A 27,469-nucleotide genomic window follows, 5' to 3' on the forward strand; every position below is an offset into this window, starting at 1 on the left:
TCTGCGTTTGTTTGCTTTTATTTTAAAAACACCCAAATGACTAGTGCTTTTAATCTGATTATAACTCATCTGATTTATGTCCCCATCTTAAACAATTTAATCCGGCTTCAGCTGAAGCTGTCTGGCAACAAGATGAGAGAAGCAGGAATCAGCTGTATGCCCATCTCCAGCAAAAGCAGCAGCAAAACAGTATTTGTTAGTGGGTTACTAGCAAAACCATTACTTTATCTAACTGGGCATCTGCTTTACTGCAGGCTCAAGAAAAGCAGCTGGGCAAAAAACAGCATGAGAGCATACACAGGATGCTTCCAGACACATTTTCAAGGCTCCTCAAGACCTCCCAAGAGAGGTCACAATGTGCCACAAAAGCCTTCTTCAAGGTGCGGATCCTGTCTGGTTTTTTTTTCTGCCCTTCATTACACCACAGTATTCAAGATCTGGATCTAGATCTACCAAGCAGCGCTTGGCACACAAAACACAAGTGCTTTTCTTAAGTTTTTACCCTCCAAGACAAAAACAAAACCAGAAAAACCTCAACCCTAAGCTTACAGATGCAAGCATGTGATAACAGGCAGCTCCCAGCAGACACTGGTCTCGGCATCACCACACTTTGGATGTTGCACTTGCAACATCCAAAAAAGGTTTGGGGATGTAACATGAACTCTCCCTCAATGAGATCCGAGTTCATGCTACATTAACACTGAGAAAAGTAGAACTTTAGAGCTAATGGATGATGTGCCTTTGCTCACCCCACCACTTGTATTTAACAGTTTGAAATACTGTTATTGGCACCTACTGGTCACTCAGGAGAATAAACAAACCAGAATTTAGTTTCAATTGCCAGGATGACAGATCAAGCATGACTGTAAAGCTCATCAAGAACAAAGCTAAGTTAAGCGCAGGAAAGCTGCTCAGGACTTTGAAAACTGAGAAATAACTGGGTTTTAAATAACTTCAGGTTTGAAGATAAGCCCTCAGTTAATTCAGAAACTAAAGGGCACAGGCTTACAAAACAAACCAGCATTCTCAATTGTAAGAGCTAAGCATCAACCTTCCTATCCAGGGTTCAGCTGTAGCAGTCATTTTTCTCCTTCTTAGTAGCTGGTGCAGTGCTGTGGTTTCTTTCACAAACTGATGGGGTTTGTATTATAGTTACTGAACTGCTCTTACCTCAACCCATGTGGTTTACATTCTTTCGCTTCTCCTCCCCTGGAGATGGAAAAAAGAGGGCAAGTGAGCAAGCGGTTTCATGTTTTTGAGTTACCAGCTGGGCTTAAAACACGACACTTTCCCTAAATTGCAATCTTCGGCTGAGACCTTTGATTTAAACTAAGCCAATAAGTAAGCTTAGATACAGCTTGTTGGAACGATGGCACTGCACGGCACAAGCAATCCAGGAGGTTCCTCGATTGTGTGGAAGACAACTTCCTTCTGCAAGTAATAGAGGAGCTGACAAGGAGAGGTGCCATGCTTGACCTTGTGCTCACCAACAGGGAAGGGCTTGTTGAGAATGTGGTACTCCAGGGCAGCCTTGGATGCAGCAATCACGAGATGGTCGAATTTGAGATCCCCAGGACAGTGAGAAGAGCATGTAGCAAGCTCACTGCCCTGCACTTCAAAAGAGCAGACTTTGGCCTCTTCAGGAGCCTGCTTAGTAAGGTTCCATGGGATATAGCCCTGGAGGGCAGGGGGGCCCAAGACTCTTGGTTGATATTCAAGGATCACCTGCTACAAGCTCAGGAGTGCTGCATCCCAACTAGAAGGAAGTGCGGCAGAAGGGCCAGGAGACCTCCTTGGATGGATAAGGAGCTGCTGAGGAAAATTCAAAGGAAAAAAGAGGCTTATAAAAAATGGAAGCAAGGACAGGCGGCCTGGGTAGAGTACAGGGATGTTGTCCGGGAAGCTAGGGACCAGGTTAGGAAGGCTAAAGCCCAGTTAGAATTAAACCTAGCCAGCGATGTTAAGGATAATAGGAAGGGATTCTACAGGTACATAGCAAACAAAAAACAGACTAGGGACAAAATAGGCCCCCTGAGGAAGCTCTCGGGAGAACTGGCTACACAGGATTTGGAGAAGGCTGAGGTTCTGAATGACTTCTTCGCCTCGGTCTTCACTGGCAAAGGCTCTGACTGCACCACCCAGGTCTTAGAAGGTAGACGCAGGGACTGTGAGAATGAAGACCTTGGGCCCACTGTAGGAGAGGATCTGGTTCGAGACCATCTTCAAAAACTGAACGCACACAAGTCCGTGGGACCTGATGGAATCCATCCACAGGTCCTGAAGGAGCTGGCGAATGAAGTTGCTAAGCCACTGGCCATCATATTTGAAAAATCATGGCAGTCAGGTGAAGTTCCCAACGACTGGAAAAAGGGAAATATAACCCCCATTTTCAAGAAGGGGAAAATGGAAGACCCGGGGAATTACAGACCAGTCAGTCTCACCTCTGTGCCTGGTAAAATCTTGGAGCACATTCTCCTGGACAGCATGCTAAGGCACATGAAAAACAACAAGGTGCTTGGTGACAGCCAGCATGGCTTCACTAAGGGGAAATCCTGCCTGACCTATTTGGTGGCCTTCTATGATGGGGCTACAGAATTGATGGATAAGGGTAAAGCAGTTGACGTCATCTACCTGGACTTGTGCGAAGCGTTTGACACTGTCCCACACGACATCCTTCTCTCTAAATTGAAGAGACATCAGTTTGATGGATTGACCATCGGTGAATAAAGAACTGGCTGGACGGCCGCACACAAAGAGTTGTGGTCAATGGCTCGATGTCCGGCTGGAGACCGGTAACGAGTGGTGTCCCTCAGGGATCAGTGTTGGGACCGGTCTTGTTCAACATCTTCGTTGCTGACATGGACAGTGGGATTGAGTGCGCCCCCAGCAAGTTTGCCGATGACACCAAGCTGTGTGGTCTGGTTGATACGCTGGAGGGAAGGGATGCCATCCAGAGGGACCTTGACACGCTTGTGAGGTGGGCTGATGTCAACCTCATGAAGTTCAACCATGACAAGTGCAAGGTCCTACACCTGGGTCGGAGCAATCCCAGGCACAGCTACAGACTGGGCAAAGAAGAGATTCAGAGCGGCCCTACAGAGAAGGACTTGGGGGTGCTGGTCGATGAGAAAATGAACATGAGCCGGCAGTGTGCGCTCGCAGCCCAGAAAGCCAACCGTATCCTGGGCCGCATCAAAAGCGGCGTGACCAGCAGGTCGAAGGGGGTGATCCTGCCTCTTTAGTCTGCTCTTGTGAGACCTCACCTGGAGTATTGTGTGCAGTTCTGGTGTCCTCAACATAAAAAGGACATGGAACTGTTGGAACAAGTCCAGAGGAGGGCCACGAGGATGATCAGGGGACTGGAGCACCTCCCGTATGAAGACAGGCTGAGGAAGTTGGGGCTGTTCAGCCTGGAGAAGAGAAGGCTGCGTGGGGACCTAATAGCAACCTTCCAGTACCTGAAGGGGGCCTATAGGGATGCTGGGGAGGGACTCTTCGTCAGGGACTGTAGTGACAGGACAAGGGGTAACGGGTTAAAACTTAAACAGGGGAAGTTTAGATTGGATATAAGGAGGAAATTCTTTCCTGTTAGGGTGGTGAGACACTGGAATGGGTTGCCCAGGGGGGTTGTGAGTGCTCCATCCCTGGCGGTGTTCAAGGCCAGGTTGGATGAAGCCTTGTGTGGGATGGTTTAGTGTGAGGTGTCCCTGTCCATGGCAGGGGGGTTGGAACTAGATGATCTTGAGGTCCTTTCCAACCCTAACTGTTCTATGGTTCTATGAAAACAAGTTTTCTTCTTTAAAGTGTTAACAATTCTATATTAAAAAGCATCTGCAGTCAAGATAGGAGTAAGAAGTTTTCAGAGCATTTCTTGACTTCTGAAAGCTTGAAAAACACTATATTTTAAACAAAGTGAAGAAACTGAAGTTAGAAGTTTACTAATACAAATCTAGGTGTGCTTAAAGAGAAACAATAGTAGAGATCCAACTACTTAGGTCCTAAGTGACATTTTGATCTTTTTTGTGTCATTTTTGCAAGCTCTTTTCTGCAAAAATATAAGCTGTTTTCTCCTTACAGACATGAGCTGCCTTTATTTTCTACACAAGTAAAGTAGGACTTAGAAAGGTCAAGTAACCTGACTGACAGAGATCTAGAACAGGCTACTCCATTCAAGATGCCTGCACGCCGTCCATTACCCAGCCGGGAGACTGCAGTTCCTGCATGGAGCTTCCCTATCTGGAGTCAGCCAACACTGCTGACCACAACGGGTAAAAAAACCTGATGCAACCAACAAGTTCTGTCTTCCAAAATATTACTCATATCTGCCATGGCACCAAATCATTCACTCTTGAACTGAGATCCCATGACCTGCTTTCCTCCAGATAATGAGCTCCTTCACTCCTGCTACTCCAGCCCTCTGCCCTCTCCCTGCTTCTTCACGGAGCTGATCCCCAACAAATTTTACCCCAAGCCTCATAATAGCTGTTACTGGAAGAAGCTCCCAGTAGTTTAGTCTGTGGTTTCCATTCCAGCTACAAATTAATGCACACAGGAACACAATGACAAAGCATGTTCCTGCCTATCAACAGTGGCAGGAAAATACCAGCCTTTCTTGTCAGTTTGTGCTGTAATGGTCTTTATACATTTCCATGATTAAGGTTTCTTTCCTTTAGGAATCTTTCTATTCTCCTTTCCTGAAACTGAGTATATCATGAGGTCACTGCAGGGCATCATTTCATTTTAATTGCAAGTTTAACATCACAACTCAGCTCGTATTTCCAGCAGCTCTCAGTTTATCTCAGCTTCATCCAAAGCAAACTTGCTGTGCAATGAGCTCATGTACAGATGTAATCCAGAGCTGAAGATTTCATTGAGACACTTCCCTTAAAGTTTTGTTTCATTTTGGCCTCCCCAGAGCTTTCTACCCTCTGCTGAATGGCACAGAGCAAAGCCAGTTCAGAGCACAGCCAAGCTCCAAATTTTTCTCTCTTACAACAAACTTCTCAACACCAGATTAAAAGCTTCCTTCTCTCTGCTATCCTCAAAGGAAAGTAAGCCACTTCTGTGGAAATCCCTGTGAGCATATAGTGGTGAAGCCACTCTAAAACACTGATCTGGGTTGCTGGGTTCAGGGTAAAGGGTAAAAAATAAATAAAAGTAAAAATGCCAAGAAATTTTTTTATGACAGGAAAATAAAAAACAAACAAGCAAAAAATCACACAAACCACCCCCAAAACAAATAAACTAAACATCTGCAGTCAGCTGGAGCCATTTGATGCAGGTAGCTGTGCACAGACATGCATCAGATAAGCACTCTGATCTCAAGCAAGTTCCCAGCTACTTCACAAATGCCTTTACATTAACATTTCAGATCATTAACCAAATGGAATAAATATGTCCCTCTGCAACAGCAAGTGAAGAAAGAAGAGAGGAGGTCTCTGCTTGCAGCCAGCAAGCTCTGCCTTGAATGGAAAGAATCTGAGCAAGACATTTTCCACAGATGTTCATGGAAAAAATATTTCAGAGTACTGCTACATTTCAAGCCTATTGTGGCAGAAAACACTGAAGTTTCATGTGCGCAGTCCCCAGCTCATATATAAAAAGCTTACAGGCCTCCTGCCATTCAAATAGATCACATTGCACAATGCATGTACACACTGAAAAACTCTCCTTGAAACATCACCCTGAGATCAAGGAGACAGTCAAACTGGAGGGAAGGATTTCCAACCCTAACAAGTTTCCCCACCCTGTATCAAAGGCGAATGAATAAAAACAACTGAGAAAGAAATCCCTCCGACCACTAAAAGCTTTATGTAAAACCCTTTAAGAGCTTTCTTCTGAAAATGTTGCTTCTACACCTATCACCTCCCCACTTCATCTCCCACTTCATCACAAGCTGAAAATGCCGTCTAAGTCCAAGCCTTCAGAGTATGGAAGAGACTGGAATACCTTCTGGGTTTTGAAATTATACTGCCTTGTTATATCCTCTCCAGCAGTCACAGTTAAAACGTCTTTCTGTTACACTTGGGGAGCCCCAGAAGTCAGTGCAATTGACTTAATAGTTTCCCTATAAAGGATAAACACACCCTTAAGCTACTCATCATCCTCCCTTTAACTCAGGATTTAGCAGAGCAGTGCTCCCAAGCTTTAACAGTTGCATGGAGAGCTGCATGCCATTGCTTTTTCTGACCTTTTCCTGTTAGTATTTTCCCTCCAATTTTGGGCACCCTCTCATTCTCCCCAGAAACCACTAGCTACCTCAGCAGTTCTGCCTTTCACCATTCCCATTCGGAAAAATCTGGCACCAACTTCTTTTCCTAAAGAACAAGTGTGACAGCTGCCTGCACCACAGGATGCAAGACGAAGGCGTGATAGCTGAGCTGTGCTTTTATAGCTGCTCCACAACTTTGCCATTTAACCCCAGCTCCCTGACTCAGTCTCATTTTGCAGAGACAGTGCACCTCAGCAAAAAAAAAAAAAAACCAAACAAAGTAACACACCCACAAAACAGCTTCTGTCTTGTACACCTGATTCCAAACAATTTTCCAAATAATAATTCCAGTTATTCCGTTCTGTGCTCAGCATGTGACCTCATCATGCCTAGAGATGAATGCCCAGCAGGGATATCTGAGCAACAACTGAAGGACATGAAGTTCATCCATCAGCTGAAGAAAGGAAGGTATTCCAAGCCAGATTTTAATACATGTAAAGATTATTTTGGGAAATAGCTCTCCAGTAAATTGTGCTTGGGATCTCATTTCTCCCTTCGTTCTTTTGTAAAGAATGAAAGGCTGCAAGGGTCTCAGGACCATCCCCCTCCCCCCTTCTCCAGCCCTACTACTGGAATTCACACATTCCCAGGGCAGTTCTATGGACTGCCTCCCTTTCTTCAATCCACACTCCAGAAATCCTATCTGAGTGAAGAGGCTGGGAGTGTGATAACAAAAAGAAGTCAAGACTACAACATGCACACTTCCCTCCTTTGCATAGCTCCCAAGTTTCTCTCTGAACCACGGGCATATTAATAGCATCCCACCAAACTTTTTGGATGGGAGTTCAAAGTGACATCACACAAGCAGTGTTGGGAGACATACCACTTTTGTGCAGGAAAGCTTCCACATAAGGGTTTAGAGGGGACTGGGACAGAATTCATTCTTGCTGGTTTCTTGCATCACCCCTTTGCAAATGCTGCACTCCCACTGTGCCTGACCCAGGTATCAAGAGTAATAATGCCAAAACTACACAGTGATGTCCTCACTGCAAGGCTATTCCCCTACACTCAGCTCTTGTCCTTTTCCCAGTGTGCCTAGTATAAGGAAGTTCAGTTTTCAGAAGTCACCTCATAGAGAATAATTGCCTTAGCTATGGATGCAATTGTAAGTCAGGCTGTTCTTGCCTAGTCATAGATACATCTCCTAAAACCCCTATACTGCTGTTATAAGAATAGAATATAACAATGTGGAATAGCTCATATGAAGAACAAGGGATGTGAAAAGAGACCTTCTTCCAAGCTGTGTTTGTGAATAGCAATGGGTGAGTGCAGAAGGTTTGAGATAAAGCAGCTAACTAGAGAGCTCCATCATAGAATGCACCTTTGAGCTACGCTGAGAGCTCTTCAAAAGTGCTCAAGAGGTCACCAGCTTAGGTGACCCTTCCACTCATAAGTGCACCAGTTATAAAAACAACTCCCAAGGCACTCCCTTCCACACAATAAGAAGTCAGCGTTAACATGCATCTCCAATGATCAAAACCAATGCTGTCTCTCTCTACCTCCCCACAAAAACATACCAGGACTGGCACACTTGTCTTGAAAAATCTCAACAGGTAAGGCTTTGCTACAGCTGAAGGGTTAGGCTTTCACATTCATCCCAATTTGCGGAGTTCTGTAATCCAGCAACAAGGGGCCTCTAAGAGCTTCCAGTGTCAGGATACACCTGACAAGATGTTACTGAAGTGTTACAGTTGTCTTGACCTGCCCATTTTCTGCGATTACATCAGCAGGAAGGTGTACTTAGGTAATCTGCTGCTATCCTGATCAAGTCTGTTTTGGAACAGAAATCCAGTTTATACTAGTGTTCTTCCAAAGCAGCCACTACCTAACAGCAATCTAGTGATAAAGCTGGCAAATGTGGCATCAGTTATTCCATACCAAGAACCAACTCTGAACCTGAAGGACCATAAATACTGCACTAGTAAAGAAAAATCCAGGTGTTATGATTACAGCGAAGTCAATAAACATCTTTCTGTAAACAAGCAATAGCACAAAGGACACAAGTACCACCAAAAGAGACAGGCATAGCTCTCGGCCATCATACCATTTGGAGACCCCTTCCATGTTCCACACAGTAGGTATTTCCCAGAGACAGACTTTCTGGCTCAGACACACCGCTGCCAGATTCTATACCAACCTGACATCTGGAAGTCTATCTGGATAGGGTTGGATAAGCCATTCACTGCTTCGCGCCACATGCCACCACCACCTGGAGACCAGGCAGTCACCACACAGCGATAGAGCCCAGCATCAGAAATCTGGGTCTGATACATCCTGTAGCGGAACTCATTCTCCTGGACCTTCTCCAGCACCACGCCATCCACACGAGTCTGGTCTGTCCAGTCTTCCAGCCGCACTACTGAATCCTGGTTCAAAGAGATGATGCGAGTAGTTCCGTTGGGATTCGACTGATCTGCTAATGGCTTCTCAGCTGTAATGAGGACAGAATAGCGTGGTGTCTTGATGTTTTTTGAAGACACTTTGCATGTCATCTCAAAGGTGTGGCCTGCTACAAAGAATGGCTTCAATTTCACCGCCTCCACTGTGAGTGTGTAATCTGAAGAAGAAAGGAAATAAGCCGCAAAAGAGGGGTTAATACAATAAATATGTGCAGAAATTTCTGCAGCAGCTTTCAATGCAGAAGATTACAAAGAAGCAAAGTACAGACAAGTCCCAGCACATTTATCTTAACACATATGGACATCCCAGAATGCTACTCAACTGCATGCGTACACCAGTACACACCAGTTTGGGTCAAGATGCAAGATTTCGAACAAACAAACACCAAATACTGAACAATTAATGCACTACACAGGTCACAACATGACAGGACCTCCAGGGTTTTTTTATTTAAAAGTAAAGATATTAGTCATATAAGATTCAGAGTCCTAGTTTTATACTGGATGAGGACACTGCTAGAGTATTCGTGACTAGTGACAAAAGCTGCCACTAACTGAATGGCAACACTTAGTGTAGCTTCTTTTATTTCCCTTGAAAACTTAACAGCCTAACAGCAATACAGACACACTCAGCTGAACTCCCAAGATTAGTTGAAACTGCATGATAAAGAAGTTGGTGGTAACAGAAGTCTCCATCCCCAGCACCTCCATATACACACACCTCTGCATTTAAAGAGAAAGGTTCAGTAAACATCCGCCTCCATCTCCATCTTCTTTTCTCTTGCTTCGCATGTATTCACCTGAGTACAAACCTACCAGAAGCCTTGATACTTCCCAACAGCCCCTTTGGCATAAAGAATGCCAGTAACACTGTTTCATTTCCTTCCCTTTCTTCAGCATTCTGCAAAGTCTGCCAACTCCTCAACCCCAAGAATCCCTTAATTACAGGGTTAGAGAAAATTATACATCTAGGAGCATAGCCTCAAGACACAAAAAATACAAGCTCACAGGGAGAATATGAGGACTGACTGAAATCAGAACCAGATCAATGAAAGGGAGTTGCTTGTTTCCTGGCACTGTAATGAAGAGGCACCCTGCACACCCAGGTTCTTCCCAAGGGAGGGAGGGCTGAGGCATAATATGTAGCTTACAGTCACTTCCCAAAGTAGCAGTTTTGCAAAAATACAGCCAGTCGGACTTTCTGGACTTACTTTGGTGCACCATAAAATTTCCCCCCTCCCCTTTATTGAAAACAAAACAAAACAAAACAAACAAACAAACAAAAAAAACCAAAACATAGACACGTTAAACAAAAAACTACACAGATCACTTTCATGCAAGGTGGAACTTCTCAGGAAAAGGGAAATATGCAATGGCAAGATTGCAACACATACCCCAAAACTGAAGTAAATGCAGTACTATTTATGCCCTCCCCACAAAAGCAACAAAGATAACTTGTCAAGATTACATTTCACAGTGTTTTGCCTTCAAGCAGCAGTTTTCACAATGAGTAAACACAGCCCACAAGATGAGAAACCGGGTATGACAACTTTAAATCAGTACTGTATAAAGTAGATCACAGTACAAAGCTCTACTAAGAAACACCAGGAGTGACGAAGGCTGAGCTGCTTCTAGTGGTCTAGCTGAGCACAGAATTACTTGATACCCCACATCAAAGCACCATCACGCTTCTACCCACTAAGCGGGAATACAAGAATGGCACATTTAAGCACTCAGGGTACAATCACAATTGAAGTTGCACACATAGAGTCATTCTCCACTCCCTTGTGAGATAGCTCTTCATGCTTATGATTCTAGACTTCAAATCCATTTTTTCCTCATTCTGTGTCCATGAGATTCTGCTATCACCTTCTTCATAAGGTTGCAGCATTTAGGAGACAGCATAGATCAGCCTACCACATATTTTAGGAATATAGTAGACAATTATACTTTGCTCCAAAAACAGAAGAACAAACAGCTAGCTGTACTTTCCTGCTGCATATTGCTGCTTTTTAGGCCTTATGAGGCCAAATTCTGGGCAAAAATTCCTCCTGATGCAAGCATTCTTTGTGCTGTCAATTTTCTTGTCAGAGCACTGTGTTCTAGACACCAAAAAGAAATCTTGCATTTGGTCTGTCATACAAGTGCTTAACACAAACACTTCCACATTATCATAGCAGTACAGATGTAGCTCAGAAGAGACAACTTGCCAAAACTGTTCTCCTCCAGTAGCAGCAGATGAAATTAGCATTCCATCAGCCCTACCTAGAAAAGCAAGTAGTTGTCTCTGCATGTTACGAGAAAGAGAAGAGACCAAAGATTTGGCACTTAGTTTAGAAATAACAGTAATCTGCAAGGAAAGTTAAGTGGGAAAAAAAAGTTTCTTCACATTTCCTATATTAACAGAAACTATCCATCCGATCTTATAACATAAGAGGGGCCAAAGAAATCAAAGAACATTTTCCTCCAAGAACTACAGCTTAAGATCTCATTTCTACTCTAAGAATTGCCAAGAAAGCAATGTCTGTCTTGATCGCTGCTCTGCACACTTGCCCCTCTGCACACATGCCTGTAATCCCACCAGAGTCTCATCTCCTTGTAAAACTCCATGAATGAGAAGCACGATCAGACACACCCTAGTTGGTCATATACAGAAGGCTGCAATCTGCAGAGTTTATGTTGAAAAGTGGTAAGGTAAGAGATCCTAAGTAAACCATACCCAAAACTTATAAAGTTTGGGCACTACTTCAAAACAGAGGGCTAGCAGCAGAAGAAATCCCAGCCAAATGATTCAGATAAAATGTGAGTAATAAACTACTCTGGAGCCTGGCAATGCATGCCTCTGCCTTCCATCAGTGGCCATTCTAAGTAGTTAAGCCACACTATAATTCTCCTGTTGCTCTCTACCACAAAGTGCATGCTCAGCTTCAAGAGTACGTCCTGGGTAGTGACCAAAAAGAGTTTTCACCTAATCTAACTCACTCAAATTGCTGGAGAAGCCTAACAACTATGAGGGCAAGGAGGCTTCAGGAAACAGCAAACATGTTCCCTGCACTCCACTGACTCAAGTTAGAAAAGCAGCATGATGGCCATGGCTAACAGTAACCTCAGATCCTAATGTCTTGTCAGCAGCCTCTGGTACCACCATCTCAATACTCATAAAGGCTTCTTCATCCTTCAGTGCACTAACAAGACTGCAAGTACAGAGAGTGTAACAGCCATTAAAGGTAATAACAGCTTTGCTTTTGTAGGAGAAGATGGCTATACAACAACCTGAGGTATAATTGTAGCCCCAGCAGCTCTGATACTAACAGCTCTGAAAATACAGCAAGCACACCAAGGCCTGCACCACAGCCTGATGTCATGTGTATATACAATGCAGTGGTGCTCCCAACAGCCACACACACACACACACACACACCCCCAGAGCACCCTCACTGGCCTGCTCCCCTGCCAAGCAAAGCGCATGAACACTTCACCTTCATGCAGACAATGTGCATAAGGAGCCCACCTGCCCCTGACTGGGGCTTGTACACCTAATGAACTTTCTTGTTCCTGTACCCAAACCAGCACATATACCTGGCAGCTTGATGACATAGGTACGGGAATTTTTTGCTCAGGAAGAGCTTCCTGTCTGTACTATGCAGTGTGTTATACGCCAGCAATGGTTAAGTCAAATGGGTGTAGGCGTATCACCTGTTTTCTATTCACAGGGCTTTCTGAATAATTAAGATGCCCTTACACCCAATTAAATGTGATGGGAAGGCCTAGGCAAGCATTTAGCACACGTAACAATATGTTAAATACAATTACTTTGTAAATTAAAGACAGAAGTATTAACTAAACCCCAAATAATCCTTTGAGATTTACAATTTCAATTAAAAGATAATGTTCTCTTTTGCAAAGAATTCCATGCAGAACTAAAGTTGAAAACACTGGTTTAGGAAAAAAGCACCAGTTCTGCATTCCACTGCATACAGCAACTGTGTTTTAAATGCAGGCAGTACTCACACTCTGTAAGTAAAGTTATCTTTTAAACTATTGAACTCTTTTCTGGGTTGAAATTCATCTACAGAGCCAGTCAAAAAAGTCTTCCTCCCTTCCTTTGCCCCTTTTTACTGATTGGAATTTGTACTCTAGGAAGAAACCAACATAATTGATGCTTTTCATTTTTGAGATGACATAAAGATGCTTTCTTTGTCACCTTGGCAGGGAAGAGGGTAAAAGAAAGAAGTGAAATGGAAGAAACAAATCAGGCAGACCATGTGAAAATCAATGGCGATCTATGAAAGAAATCGGCTGCATTTGTAAAGTTGAGTAAGCAGAGAGATGTGAGCATTATTGGTCCCAATGGAACAAACTAGAAACAGGTGACAAAAAACTCTCAAGTTCAAAACTGGCAAATATACAACTTCTTATACAACACACAAAAAGGACTGACATCTTCACATGGTGTTTACATTTCAAGCAAAGGCATCCTTACCCCAAATGCCCTCTGTGCTGACTGACCCACCACACAACACAAAACCATTGCTCTTCTATTAAAACCAGCCTTTTTCAAAGTAAGATTTCTGTGAAGTCCTTGGAGCACTGCTCTAAAGTTAACACAGAGAATGCAAGTAATAAAATTGTTGGGAAGAAAAGCCTCTATGTAGGCACTAGCTATCTGAGGACGAGGCAAGTTTCTGTTGTCTGCTTAGACAAACTCATGGGAACCTGGCTGCTCTCTTTTACAAGCACTGGGAGCAGTTTGGGACTCAAATCACCAGAGATACTTGTCAAAACAAGAGTCAGAGAGCAGAGGCAGCAGCAGATTAACTCCTTCATACGTGCTGGCTACAGCACTGGGCTCACAGCCAAGTCCGGAGCTCACATGAATAGGATATGGAAAGGGACAGGGCATGCAGAGAAAGGCAACTGCTGAAAGCTGGGGGGGAGAGGGAGGATGTGCATGAGGAGTGGAAAAGCAGCAAGGGAAATCAAACCCTCATATAATTTTCGTCCCCCCCCTTATACATATATAACATGCTTTTTCAGCAGAAAGTGCTTGTAGGAGAGCTCGCTTTCAGATCATAAATCTCCCAACTCAGAGTTTTGTCAACAAAACGTATTTTTCAGCATGGAGACTATAACATTTACATTTGTGTTGCAGAATCAGCAGCTTTTTTGGAACAAAGCCAGAAACAAGGGAATGTTCACACCTGTCATAGTTTGTTTTCCCTCAGAAATGTCAACACAGGCTGAGACTTTTCATCTCCAGCTGGTCGTCCTAGCTGTTCCAAAGGCAATGATCCATGCATGCACATACACACTCTGTGTTATGCCACAACAACTGAATGGTGACCAGCATTCAGCATTAATGAGAGATCTCATTGCCACTGGAGAAGTCAGCTTCAGAAGAAAAACGAAAAACAAAAAACAACATAGAATCACAGAATCAACTAGGTTGGAAAAGATCTTTGTGGGCCATTCTGTGGATGAAGGGGGTACTGAACAAGCAGCTCACCATTTCTCTTTCCACTAAAGCAGAATCACAGCAGAAGCTCTCCAGTTTGCTGATTAGGAATTATCTCTAAACTGATTTCAAAATACTTGTCTCTGAAATAAAGTTCTCTGCCTGTGGATGCCTGAGCTAGTTCACTTCAGCCTGAAAAAAGGCCCCGATCCATGCAAATCACTGAATTACTTTGCTCTGTCACCTGCTTATTTTTTGATGGTCTATCTGGTACTACTGTGCTCATAAACTTCCTCAGAAGTGTCTTCTAAATGTGGGCTTATAGGAAAGAGGAAAAAAACCACCTCAGTCAGACAGAGAAGACTGAAAGTGAGTGACATTCCTCTTTTCACCTCAAGACAACCATGTTGCTAGGAGAAAGATGCATCCTATAGAGATCGAAACACTCCAAGTAATGAAAGGGTACAATGACCGCAGCATAGTGATGCCACCCCTGCCACAATGACAGCCTGGCTCCTGGAAGTCTCAGCACAGGTTGACTGACATACCTCTGCTTTGCACTTCCACTCCAAACTGTTGCATAAAACTGGCGAGTGCTGTTAAGTAGTTACTTCCCTCCACAAATAAGAGGCCTTTACACTATATAGTACTTTTTATCCTCTTTATAACACGGAGCCCATTTCCAAAGCCCATTAGCAAGCTTTCAGCAAACAGGTGCAAGATTCCTACCTTGGGTTGCCCAGAAAATGCTGACAGATGCAGAACTCACATCTTTACTCTTTACCCAGCTGTTGTTTCGGTGCCTGCTCCACGCAGAGATGACACAGAAATAATCCCCTCTGTCGCTTTCTGAAGTCCACTGAATTCGAAAACTGAAGGTGTCAACAGCCTTTTTAGAGAATATAATTGCTCCATTCTGAGTTCTCTCTCTGCTCCTGTCCCCAAGCTGCAGAGTCCAGTCTGTGTCCATGGTGGCCAGGAGTTCCGCTGTCACCACATCATCACTGCGCAGACGCTGTCTGTAGTACCAGGAAACCGTGAAGCGGATGCTTGCTTCAGTGTCCTGTGCGTTTGTGATTCCGCAGTTGAGCTCTGTGGGGTCATCTGAGAACTTGGGTGTTTTAGAGGCATTCAGAAATACCTCATAGTCTGGCTCTGCAGGAGAGGAAACACAGAAAAAAAAAAAAAGAGGTTAGAAGCTACAAGCAGAAGAGCTAAAGTGCCAGAGCTTATTAAGAGATATTTCTAACTTCTAACATCATTTTTGCAAAAGTATCTGAGCTAGAAGCCAAATGCCAGAATACGAATTTTTCTTACAAGACCTGGGGACTGTGAACTTTGACTCCAGCTCTCAGACTTGCACCAGTCTGACACAAGTACCCTGAGGCCCACATTTCTGAATAAGAGTTTCTATTTCATATGTCTAGTCATGCCATTTCAGAAAAATCAGGACTAAGATCTTGTTGAGCAAAATTTTCCCCTTCTTTAGGCCTGGCCCCAAGAACCTACCATGTGGGTTCAGTTTCAGCTCAGGCAGTCACCTTCTTCACCTATTCAAATGCCTGAGGGTAGCCTGCAGCAACAGGGGACTTATTCTCTAGCTTTGGATTAACCAAAGACATCCTATTTCCCCAATTCCTCTCTAGGATAGGAGGCCATTTCCCATCCTGAAGTGCCTCTTTTCCACACTTAACCATCCCATTATGTCTCTACGATACAGTTTAATAATGTTAAAAAACAACCCAAAAAAAACCCACCTTGCCCACCCAGACACCAAAAGCAGGGGGCATGGGTACCACCATCAGCACTGGCTGCAGGCAGCACCAAGAGTGGGGCACAGTACATTTCAACAGGCAGCATAATAAACACTAAGTAGGTGAAGAGTCAAAAATCAGAAGAGCTTCACAGTCTGAAGAGAAGTACATCTTATGCAGCTGTGAGACTGGAATACCTCAAGCTTGAAAAGGAGTGCCTGAAATTCACGGGTTAAGAATGGGGCTGTTGTATTTAAATCTGAAATAGCTGGCTCTCCAAAACCTAAAAGCGATAAGGCAGCCACATGACTATTTTCTCTCAGACTACAGAGATAGTAAAGGAAAAAGATCACAGCAACAACCTCACACCGCAAAGGAAATATTTATTTACCAGTATTAAAATATTTTCCTGCCCTCTGTCTACTATAATTCAGAAAAAAAGACTAGATTTCCAACTGTTTGGCCAGCACTCATCACATGGCTTTTACATTGTGTTCAGTGCTCTATATTTATTTCTTGCTTTATGTTTTACTTGGCATATTGCCCTCCTAGAAACAATTAACTGAAGCTATAATTGGGACAGAGACTGCAATCCAAGGGTAAAACTTAGGCTTAGCTCACCAATGAGCCAAGATAATAAAGCATCTTAATAGAACTGCTGCGCAAATTGTGTGTGCACACACACTTTCGGACTTTGGATGCAAAGGATAAAAACAAGCATATCAAGCAAGCTGGCTGCTTGCAGAAAAGATTTCTCACCATTAAGCGTTCTGCATGCAGCGTCCTTGCATCCAGCAAGAACAAGGGCATTAATACACACCAGACACAAGAGATGCTGAGTATCTGCAGTATTAAAAACATAAAATTACTGTTTACAGAAGTCTGTAGTATGTATTGCCAGTGAAAACAGTGCTAATTTCTGCACATTTTCAGTGTAAGGAAGGCAAAACAAAAATCTGTGCAACCAGGCATAGATTATTAATGGTGACCAAACCCCACTTTTAAGCCCCCATAGATCCTACAGCTACACTACTCTTCCTGTCTTGGTCAAAAAACACTGTTCTTCTCCAGGGCCTCATGATATATTGCTCATGCTCCGCAATTTTCTTATCACTCCCCCTCACCTTCCCTTCCCCCCAAAAATAGAAGGCATGCAATACCAATTAATATTTTCAGAGCAGCAAACACTATGAAAGGAGAGACTCTTCTCTAGACAGGAACACAAGGAAAAAGCTGCAAGAAACTTGCTTTCTCAGAAAATCACTTCAGGTTTGTTTTATTTGCAGGCAGGAGAAGGACCACTAAAGAGAGTTTTGGCTCTGACAGCACCACTCCAGCTAGGCGCTTCACCCTGACAGACACTCAAACAGAGGATTTAGAAAGAACAAAAGACTGGCTAGGTAAACCTGGTTCCTCTGCTCTGTCAGCTGTCAAAGAACAGCCTCACTGATAGTCCAATGACTTAATACTCCAGCAGCTCTTAAAGTTCATTAAGGAGGAGTTGGTGAATTCTGTATGCAGTTGAAAACCTCAAATGCTGAAAATTTATTCTACTTTCCCTTGCCCTAACAACCAAGCAACTACTGAAGAGCAGATTTTATTCTCTCCTGCTCCAAATAATGCCAAATTGGAATGGAGAGTGTAAGGAATAGTTCTAGAGGTACAGGCACTACAAGAGAGTACATAAGCATGCAGTGCACCTGTGCATACGTGAACACATGTGCCTGCATGAGTGTGCATGCAAGTGGGGGAAGAAGGGAACACTCACAAATTTAATATGCAATTTGAACGGCTGAATGAGGACAGGAAAAGAAGACATTCATCACTTGAGCACTTCTAGAACACATTACAAGTATATGTGGAAACAGCCACGGCTCAACTGCTCTGTACAATGGTAAAATGCAAAATTTAAAGTAATTATTGCTGGGTTTTAACCTTTTGATCTATTTACTTCTGAAAACCAGACTTCAGAGCAGACTCTCTCTATATTGGGCTCATTCAGCACATTTATGTTGGAGCAACTCTGCCTTTGTAACCAGACAGCAGCACCATTTTCTGGTGACAAGAGGCTCTGAACAGGTACATTGAGAGGGTTTAGGTCTGGATACTTGCATCCAGTCAAAGCTGGGAACAAGCACCAAGCGCTACAGCTCTGTCAGTTCTCCCCCAGCTCCTACCTAGGCTCATTCATGTTTACAACACAACCAATAGTTTGTTAATTTTAGCAGGCACAGAAACCTTACCTACAGCATCCTGCAACATAATCTTGAGTTTCACTGCTTCTAAATTGAAGCTATTCTCTCTTCAGGATTAAGCTTAGGAGACAGGATGTGTAGGCTGACACACCTAGACCCATCCCTAAAATAAGAGGCTTTTTAGAAATTTTACTGGAGTTTAATTTTTAGTATTTCTCCCAAGCAACTAAGGATAGTTGCATAAACAGAGTTCAGCTGGGATAATACAAAGCTTTTGCTTTACGATCTGCAGTATGCATATGAAACAGTGGCTCTCCAAAACAGATTTGTCTTGGAAAAGTGGTACAGGAAAAGATACTGTCAGGCTGCTCTTGTAGGCCAGGTAAATCAGCTAAGCCTGCTGAATCTCTTTTACAGCTTCTGTTCCTCACCTAGTCAACAAGTCTTAAATAGACAACAATTAAACACAGCTGCTTCTAACCAGCGCCTTGCAAAACAATGTGGACATTGACAGTATTAGAGCTTTAAGAAAGGAAAACTGCGAAGAACAATTGGGAGATAAAGGAAGGATAAAATAAAGAGATCATCAAGCTTATGTTTAAGTAGCTTCCCCCACCCCACTGGTGAATTATAGGAACTTCCTGCAGAAATGCTGAACTAATGTATGGAACCCATAACTTTAAGAGCACAGATAATCCTTCTCTTTTCCAAAAGGCTAAAAATCCACTCACCTCTAGAACTACAAGACGAAAAATGCACCAAACTGAGTAGGACACTAAATACCACAGGAAAATCTGTTTTCGTGGCCACTATGCTAATCAATACCACTAGCATTAAGTTAGCCACCAGCCAGGTCTCTCTCACTCAGTCACACTACTCAACAGCTTTGTGACATGGTCTCATAAAATTTACTTGTTTATCGAGGAAGGAGAATAAAACAGTATAAAATTTATACTAAATCCACCAATAGGATGTGTATCTCTCTTGCAATTAAAAAACAAAACAAAGCCCAGCAACTTTGAAAGCTCTCATTATCAAGTTTCTATTATAAATAGTTTTTTTGTGAAAAATTGGGAAAGCATCTGATACCACTGCGTTCAGAGCTCAGACAGAATGTCTGTTGCTGGATCAGAGCCCTGCTAATGGTATGAGGGAAATGGAAGGGGACAATATGACAACAAGGGCAGCTTCAGACCTAGAAAACAAGGCAGGCTTTTAAGTTCTGTTTCCCAGCTGCAGACTGTTGACACCAGAAAGTGGAATGCGTAAGTGGGAGAAGCCATAAGACCTATAATGTACAAATCCAAAACCCTGCAGCATCAGTATTTTTATATGTGAGAGAGATACTTTACATAGATAATAATAGGTGCAAACAAGAGAGAAACTTGTGCAGAAGAGTTTCTGCAAGATCCTCTCTTGCAGGATCAAGACGGGACCACAGAATGAGTAATACATTACCCATGAACTCTGAAAGCAGAATCACTCACCTAATGCTGTCACCACCACACTGACTGGTGCAGATGTTCTCTCCACCACCTTATGCCAACTCCCGTTATGCAGTGGCACCCAGACAGCTGCTTGGCAGAAGTAGTAGCCAGAGTCTCCCACATCCACATCACGTACCAACAGGCGATAGGAGTTCCTATCGACATGGCTCAGGCTAATGAGAGTTGAATCACTGACAACAGAATCATGGTCCATGCTCAGCAAAACCTGAGCATCTGACAAGGTAGCACCAGGTGATGCAGAAAAATACCACATCACCTCTGCTTGGAAAATACCACTCCGGTCTGTTGTGATGTTGCATGTAAGATCCAGGGAACCTCTTTCAGTCACAGACACATTGCTTGTTGAGATGACCACATCTAGAGCTTAGAAATGAAGAGATAAAAAAAAAAAAAATCAAACAAAAAAAATTATTTTGTTTTTAAAGCCACTGTAACTTATTCAGGGCTTCATATTCTATTACAGAAGCTTTTGAAACTGCTCAGTAGCCCTACCTTCAAGTCTGCAGGATATTGAACTGCATGATCTCAGGTGTGTTGCAGAGACACGAAACAAAAGCAAACAGAAGGCAGCAATAGCTATACTGCCAACTCCTCCACTTACTGCTCTGACCAACATTCACTGTAGACTTTAAAGCAATGCCAATAGCCACTTAAAATACATTTAAACTCCTCCACTGGCCAGTATTTTTATGGCCAGCACATATGGTCATTAGCCAGCATTCAAATGTAACCTGCATTCTGCAGGTTATCAGGCTAGCCGCAGCTTGTTAAAAGAAACCCACAGAATGAAAGTTTCAAGACAAGGATTAGAAAAGCTGGCCTTAGTTACTGGTTAGAGGTGAACCAGGGGTGCTGTATGTGTTGTTTGTAAACCTCAATGCAAATCATTCACCAGGTTACCACATGTCTTCACTTGCTCGTTCCCTCATTCTATGTTGCCTAAAGATTTGATTTGGATCTCAGCACAGCACCACTCCCAGTTTGTAATGCAGCTGCTCTTAATGTCTCAACTGAGGCCAGTAGACAGGGCGGCTAGAGCAGTGGCTCTTCCCAGCAGATCTATGACAAAGACCAAAAGCAAGAATACAGATTGCTGCCTTAAACAGGCAGCCATGACTCTGTGCAAATTGCTTACTTCTATGTAAAACCATGTTCTATTACATAATAGGTACCCATCTGTAAAAGCTTTCTAGGATTATCATCAGGAATGAGACAGCTTCTGTCTTCATGAAACAGTGACAGCCATTCAGAAGCTGGCAGTGTATGCATACAGAAGAACTCTAAAAAAGAGTTTACCCATACATATATTCTCAAATGCCTTTTTTGTTGTTGTTACAGACATGTCTAAAGGCCTCAGTTATATACCTATTGTGCAATGCACTATTAAAAAAAAGACATACGAGAACAAAGTTGGGCCCAAAGACATCATGATTTTAGGAGATGGAAGTGATGAGCAAGTAGGTAGAAGAGCAACAGAAAAATAAACCTACTACACAGTTACACAAGTAACCTGTGCATGACTTTGTTAGATAAGTTAATTCATCTTTCAGTTTGGGGTTTTTAAGTTTGTTTCTACAGATTTAACTCTACAGGTTACAGCAGGTGAGAATGAGGGAAGTGAAACTACCAGGCATAGCTGGTTGTTGCATTTAAAACTTCAAGATGCATTTACAACTTCAAGTTGCATTTACAACTTCAAGCCCTACTACAGGATGCATGGGTAAAAAATCCCACAACATTTTGCTGGAGGGTAATCTATCCCATCTAGCATAACTTTAAAAAAAGCCTTCATGCCCCAACAAAGTGCCAGTGCTGCCAGTGACTGAACTAAAAATGAAGGCAAACAAATACTTCACTAACAAACAAAAAACAAACACAAAGAAAACCACACACCCAAACCACATTAAAAACTGCACTGGCCCTGGCTATCTTCCTGGTTTTAGCCATTGATTAAACCCAACCTACTTAAACCAAGCTCTTCAAAAGCATGACAAAATGGAGAATTACAGTTCTTGATTAAGCAAGCCCTGCCTCAGCAGAAAGCACCTGCAAGCTTTACTGCGTAACAGGCACCCTGAAAAAGAGGACACAGATTGATCCTGTCAGACTTCACAGTCTACATACGACCAGGATACTAAAACTACATCCAGATGAGCTACCAAGAAAAACGCAGCAGTTCTGGGTTCTTCCTATAGTAATTAAAGGATTACAAAACTGAAAAGATAGCCTTACTCTCTGAACACTTCTAAAATAGCGTCACTTTCTGATGTACCATCACTGCCTATTTTTACACCTCTTGAGTGACAAGATGCATCAGTCCTCACTTTCCCTCCTCCAACTAGCAAGTGGTAATGCTAATACAATTAAGTGCTTAGGTGCATCTACTGCTGACACCAGTATGGGCAGGGATATCTGGGTATCTTCCACACAGCACTATATATATTTTTGTCTCCTTAGTCAAGCATGCAATGATGTTTTTAACAGAACCATTATTGTCCTAGACCCCTGCCAACACAATGGAACAATCAGACCAGTGATTCAGTGCTGGTGATAAAAGTCACTGGATAATTTGTCATGTTAAATTATCACTGCTTATCTTGATCTTTTTATGATATTTTAATAAACAATGTACAAAAAGCTTCATATCAGTCACTGAATCACAAGCCACTTTTACAGGGGAAGTGCAGTTGTTTAGTGCCATGGGACAGCCCTGTGCTATGAGAGAGCAGAAGGAAGGTTTGGGGTTCTCAGGGGTTAAATACAATAAGAAATATAAGAAAAAAAAAACAGAAAAAATCTGAAGTGAACTAAGCATGAGATAAAATCTTGATCTAGGCATCTAAGAAGTCCAAGTCAATGCTTCCATGCCATCATTCCCCTTCTCCCCCAAATAGAAGCTAGAAAAAAATATGTCAGGCATTTTCTATCAGCTCAGATGTAAACAGGTGTCCTGGGTTGAGCAGCAGCAGTCATTTTAATCCTTCTTAGTAGCTAGTGCAGTGCTGTGTTTTGATCTTTTGGCCTGGGAACAGTGCTGATAGTGCCGATGTTTTCAGTTGCTGCTCGGATGTTTGGTCTGGCCAAGGACTTTCTGAGTCTCATGCTCTGCCAGGGAGGAGGGGAGGCCAGGAGGAAGCAGAGACAGGACACCTGACCCAAACTGACCAAAGGGGTATTCCATACCACAGTACGTCATGCCCAGGATGTAACGGAGAGTTTCGCAGAAGGGCTGGGGGACTGCAGGGTTGGATGAGGTATTGGTCAGTGCTCGGCTAGGGGGAGTGGGGCGAGTTATTGGTCGGCTGGTGCTGAGGGGTTGTATTCTTTCCTCTTGTTATTTCTTTTATCATTACTATTATTGGTGGTAGCAGCAGTGATTTGTGTTATACCTTAGTTACTAAAGTGTTCTTATCTCAACCTGTGGGAGTTGCATTCTTTTCGATTCTCCTCTCCGTCCCTCCAGGAGCAAGGGGAGGGCAAGAAGGGGGGAGGGAGTGAACGAGGTTTGTGGTTGGGTTTAAACCACGACAACAGGCCAGCTCTCCAAACAGTACTCTAGGTTCTTCTGGAACACATCCTCATTTAGTTCAGCTCACCCAATTTCTGCTCTCAAAGTATCACAGTATGGACATAGCACTACTGTAGCTACAAGATGCAACCCCAGCCCATAAGTAACACTCACCAGTGCGCTGGATTGCCACACTTGCTATCTCCACGCTCTTCTCCTGGATCTTCTGCCATGAGCTATCTGCCCCTCTTACCCACTCACTCACAAGACACCTGTAGGCACCCTCATCCACCAACGAGGCCTGGGACACAGATAACCAGTACGTGTCATTTGCCCCCGTGTCCAAGCGAATATCTCCATTACGGTAGCGCTCTTCATAGCCAGGGCCCGGCTGGAATTTGCCCTCATGAGTCAAAGACAGGATATCACACCAAGTCGACCCATTTTTGCTCTGCCAAGTCACATGCAGGTGAGTGTGCTCTGGTGAGGTGGTAATTGCTGAGCAGTGCAGCTTGAAAGAGTCACCCTCAGACAGCCTGAGAGACACTGAGGAATGTGCTTTGGAACCACTCACAGATAAGCCATCGGAAATCACTATTAAAAGAAGATCAAAGACACAAGCATCATAAAACAGAATCAAAAAAAGAATACTCACATTGACCTGTCCAGATATAAGGCAATAAAACTACCACAGAACAACACTTGGCCAATCATTCCTTCTTCCACACATCAATATATTCAAGGAACAAGGAAATTCGGCTGAAAATCCACTAAAGGAAGTGCTCCATTTTAAACAAGCCAAGACAAGCATTCAAATTCATTTATCTTTCCCCTCACTTTAGTTTCTCATCCAAACATCATCATTTTGACTATTTCCATCCAGAAAACCATCTTGATTTTCATTGGAGTAAAAGATAAAACACTTTAAAAAATAGCTTCCTAAGTTATTACTGAAGAGCCTTAAATGAGAGAGCAAAGTTAGGGTATGACTGCAGTATCATCATGCTAAAGAGGAAAAGAAAGATTACCTCTTTCATTCAGAAGGATCCCTAAATGACACTATAAATGAGAGGGAAGACAGGCTGTTTTTTACCTGAAGTTAGCCTCTCTACCCAGAGGCTTAGGGATATTAAATATTTGCAGACATCTTCAGAAATCCTTCTGCTTAGTTTTCCCATTTTTATTTACATATTTACTAGACAGAAAAAAGTAAAGTGGTGTTTATAGAAAACAGCTTCTCTTTGTTTCTTCACCTCACTTGCCTTTGCTATCACACTTCCCAACTTTTGATGCTGGCTTTAGAAGAATTAAACAGAAACAAGAAGAAGAGGAAAAAAATAATCACAATGTTCATAAGCAACAGAAGTTCAACATTCTTAAGAGTACATCTATAATCAACATCAAAAACAAATTTAGAGCACACCTCACTCTTCAGAAATACCTTTCACTTGGACCTCTGCATCATAATTTCCCTGAACGGTGGCATCAGTGCTGGGCGTGGAGCATTTGTATCTCCCTTGGTCAGTTGGCTGGATGTTTCTAATCACAAGGTCCACAGCATTATTGCTGTTCCGTCTCAGTTTGATATCCCCGTAGCCTACGCGGTTTTGGTACTCCTCAGAGGTGAATGTAGAATCCCAGGTACTCACTATCCTTACGAAGTCAGTCTCCTGGGAAAATTCCCAGTCAAAGTTCTGTTCACTGGGTCCATCGTAGTCACTAACGCTGCAAGGGATCTCCACCTCCGTTCCCACGACTCGAATAAGAGGACCTTTGGGAACCCTCACAACACGCCCTCTGCAGACAGCTAGGCAGGAGGATAGAGAGAGAACACACAGTTAACAAAGGAATTACCAGGACAGCGTAGAATAAGATTGGGCATCTCACTGCAGAAAGCTAGAAGTAGTAAAAACACTATTTCCCAGTAACTTGTAATCTCATTGGAGCAGGAGCCCCTAAACACACTATTTTTAGGGAGTACAATCTTAGTTTCATTACTTAACACATTAAGTAACAAAATACTGCAAGAGAGAAAACTATAAGGAGGAGGAAGAAAAATAAAAAGTGAGAGAAGTAGCCATAGATCCAACATGTACGAGTTTCTCTACTACGCGCCAAGTGCTATACGAGATGCTTGATTACTAAATTGAGGGCACAACTTAGACATTTTTATGACTTCTCCTGACATCAGTAGAGGGTTCAAAGTACAAAACTAATTCTTCCCTAGCTTGAGGGCCATAAGTACAGTAAGTTGACTTCCTCGAAAAATGAGCATAGTCATTTCTGCCCTGAAGAGTCATGGCTTCTCTAACACAAGTGAGCTTCCTCACATTCCTAATTGATTCGTAAGAACAGATTTCAACACAGTTTGCTTGAACAGATTTGTGCAACCACATCTGTTTCTAGCACACATTTCCTCTTTGGTGGAAGTCCCAGAACAGGACAGCATGAGCAGAGCAGGCTCCCTCCAGATCAGAGGAACACACAATGTTCAGACCATGTCTGAACCTGTCAGGATGGACCTTGTCTTGCTACAATGATAGAAGAACAAGAGCAGTTTTCTACAGAAGGGTGGCAGAACAGCATGTTACTTGAAGTGTGATCCACTTCAAGTAGCTAGAGAACCTGGCAAAGATGCCAGCAGGAGACTTTTCTGGTTGATTTGGCTCTGTATCCCAAAGTATAACTGCAGCAGGTGTGCGTGGATTTTAGCAGCTTCTTACTTCCCAAAAGAGCAAACCAATTTCATTCATAGTTCCAACCAGAAAAATCTTTTCAGAATGTGAGTGTTACTACTTAAACTCAGTCTCCAAACATGAACAGCCTACTGCATCTCACCACCTCCGTATCCATAGCAAAGTATTCTAGCAGCCAGGTAGAACAGGAGAAGCCAGAAAGGTGAAGGACAAATCTTGCTAAAACCAAGACAGTGGCCATAACAACATCAAAAGCAGTCAGACCAAAAGGCTGAGCTGATACCACAGAGGCAAACCCAAATTTAAACAAACAAAACATCCAACACACTAAGTCCAGCAACCCACAACTGTTCTAATTCACGAGCTACATTGGGAAAGCCACCAGTTAGTGACATGAACACCAAGATACTTGCTGAGCCTTTCCCTTCCTATCACTCTGTGTGTCTTCTTGCTGCAGATTAAGACCCCACTCACAGGCTTAGGACCATCACGCCAATAGGTATCCAGGTGTGGGAAAGAAGTTAGTCTCATGGACAGAAACCACTTCACAACAGGGGAACCTGTTATGAAGCACAACTAAAAAGTGTATTTTTATCCCCAGTTACTGCTCAGCAAACAGCTGAACCAAGGACTGACACTGACTTTACCTCCCTGGTTCCTAACTCTTTGCTTTGCAGGCTGTTCACATGTACAGGCTCAGTCACAGAATAACAGAATCACAGAATCATAGAATAGTTAGGGTTGGGAAAGACCTTAAGATCATTACGTTCCAACCCCCCTGCCGTGGACAGGGACACCATAACATAACAGTCATAACATTCCAATTTCGTCATTGCCATGACCTTCTATATTCAACCTGAATACTTCATGAAACTTACTTGTAAGGCAGACTGGGGTTAATCTCTTACCCCTTATATCCCTCCCAGAAGATGGTTATTATGTACCTGACCAAATTATTGACTAGTCCTAACACGGAAGCTGGACTTCTCTGCACCATTCACATGTAGATCAGAGCAGAAGACCTCCACTATGTAATGTTCCACAATCAGATGTCTTTAAGGCCATCTCTCTAAACACAAGCACCATATAGTAAAATCATTGGTACACAAAAATAACCAACAAAAAATAAAGCTGCAGGACTCTTGATGTATTTCCTTACTAGGTCTTAAGTTGCAGCCCTATTCAATCTTTCAACTTACCCTCTTAGAGCAGCAGGTAAGCTTTAAAGTGCTGCCTGACAGCCAAACCATCTTCCAGCAGACCACTGTGAGAAGTCAGCTTAGGATCCTGACTGAGGGCACCCCTCAAACACTGACATCTGGCTAAAAAATACTCTCATGTGACACTAAAACAAGTAGACAACACAGTTTTGCACGTCTTCATCTTTAGACCCACATACTGCCTACCACCTACCTACCACCACTGCACTAACCCAACCTAGAGGTCACAAAGGCATGACTAATGTGGCAAGGGTTGCACATTTGTGTTTGAGGTTAGCACTGACAGCTCAGATTCTCTTCTTCCAAGGTCACTAAAGACCATTTGACAGTGAATGAAGTTAGGGGGTGATTAGCACCTTCATAAGACAAGGCAGGTGTTGTGGTTTAAGCCCTGTGGCAAGTCAGCCATGAAGTCTCTCTCTCACCCCTCCCCCCCTTCTTGCCCTCCCCCTGCTCCCAGAGG

At 43.1% G+C, this 27,469-nt stretch overlaps 1 protein-coding gene across 1 annotated transcript in view; it reads right to left on the reverse strand.

The window, feature by feature from the left end:
• PTGFRN (prostaglandin F2 receptor inhibitor) overlaps positions 1-27,469 on the reverse strand; it is a 71,589-nt gene that overhangs the window by 15,758 nt on the left and 28,362 nt on the right. The window contains exons 2-6 of the mRNA XM_065676429.1: positions 24,532-24,897; positions 23,265-23,684; positions 19,562-19,945; positions 14,855-15,280; positions 8,409-8,828 (exon numbers count right to left, since the gene is read on the reverse strand). Coding sequence (XP_065532501.1) covers positions 8,409-8,828; positions 14,855-15,280; positions 19,562-19,945; positions 23,265-23,684; positions 24,532-24,897 — 2,016 coding nt within the window. The remainder of the gene's footprint in view (positions 1-8,408; positions 8,829-14,854; positions 15,281-19,561; positions 19,946-23,264; positions 23,685-24,531; positions 24,898-27,469) is intronic.

The sequence above is a fragment of the Lathamus discolor genome, chromosome 4, assembly GCF_037157495.1.
Source record: "Lathamus discolor isolate bLatDis1 chromosome 4, bLatDis1.hap1, whole genome shotgun sequence".
NCBI lineage: Eukaryota > Metazoa > Chordata > Aves > Psittaciformes > Psittacidae > Lathamus > Lathamus discolor.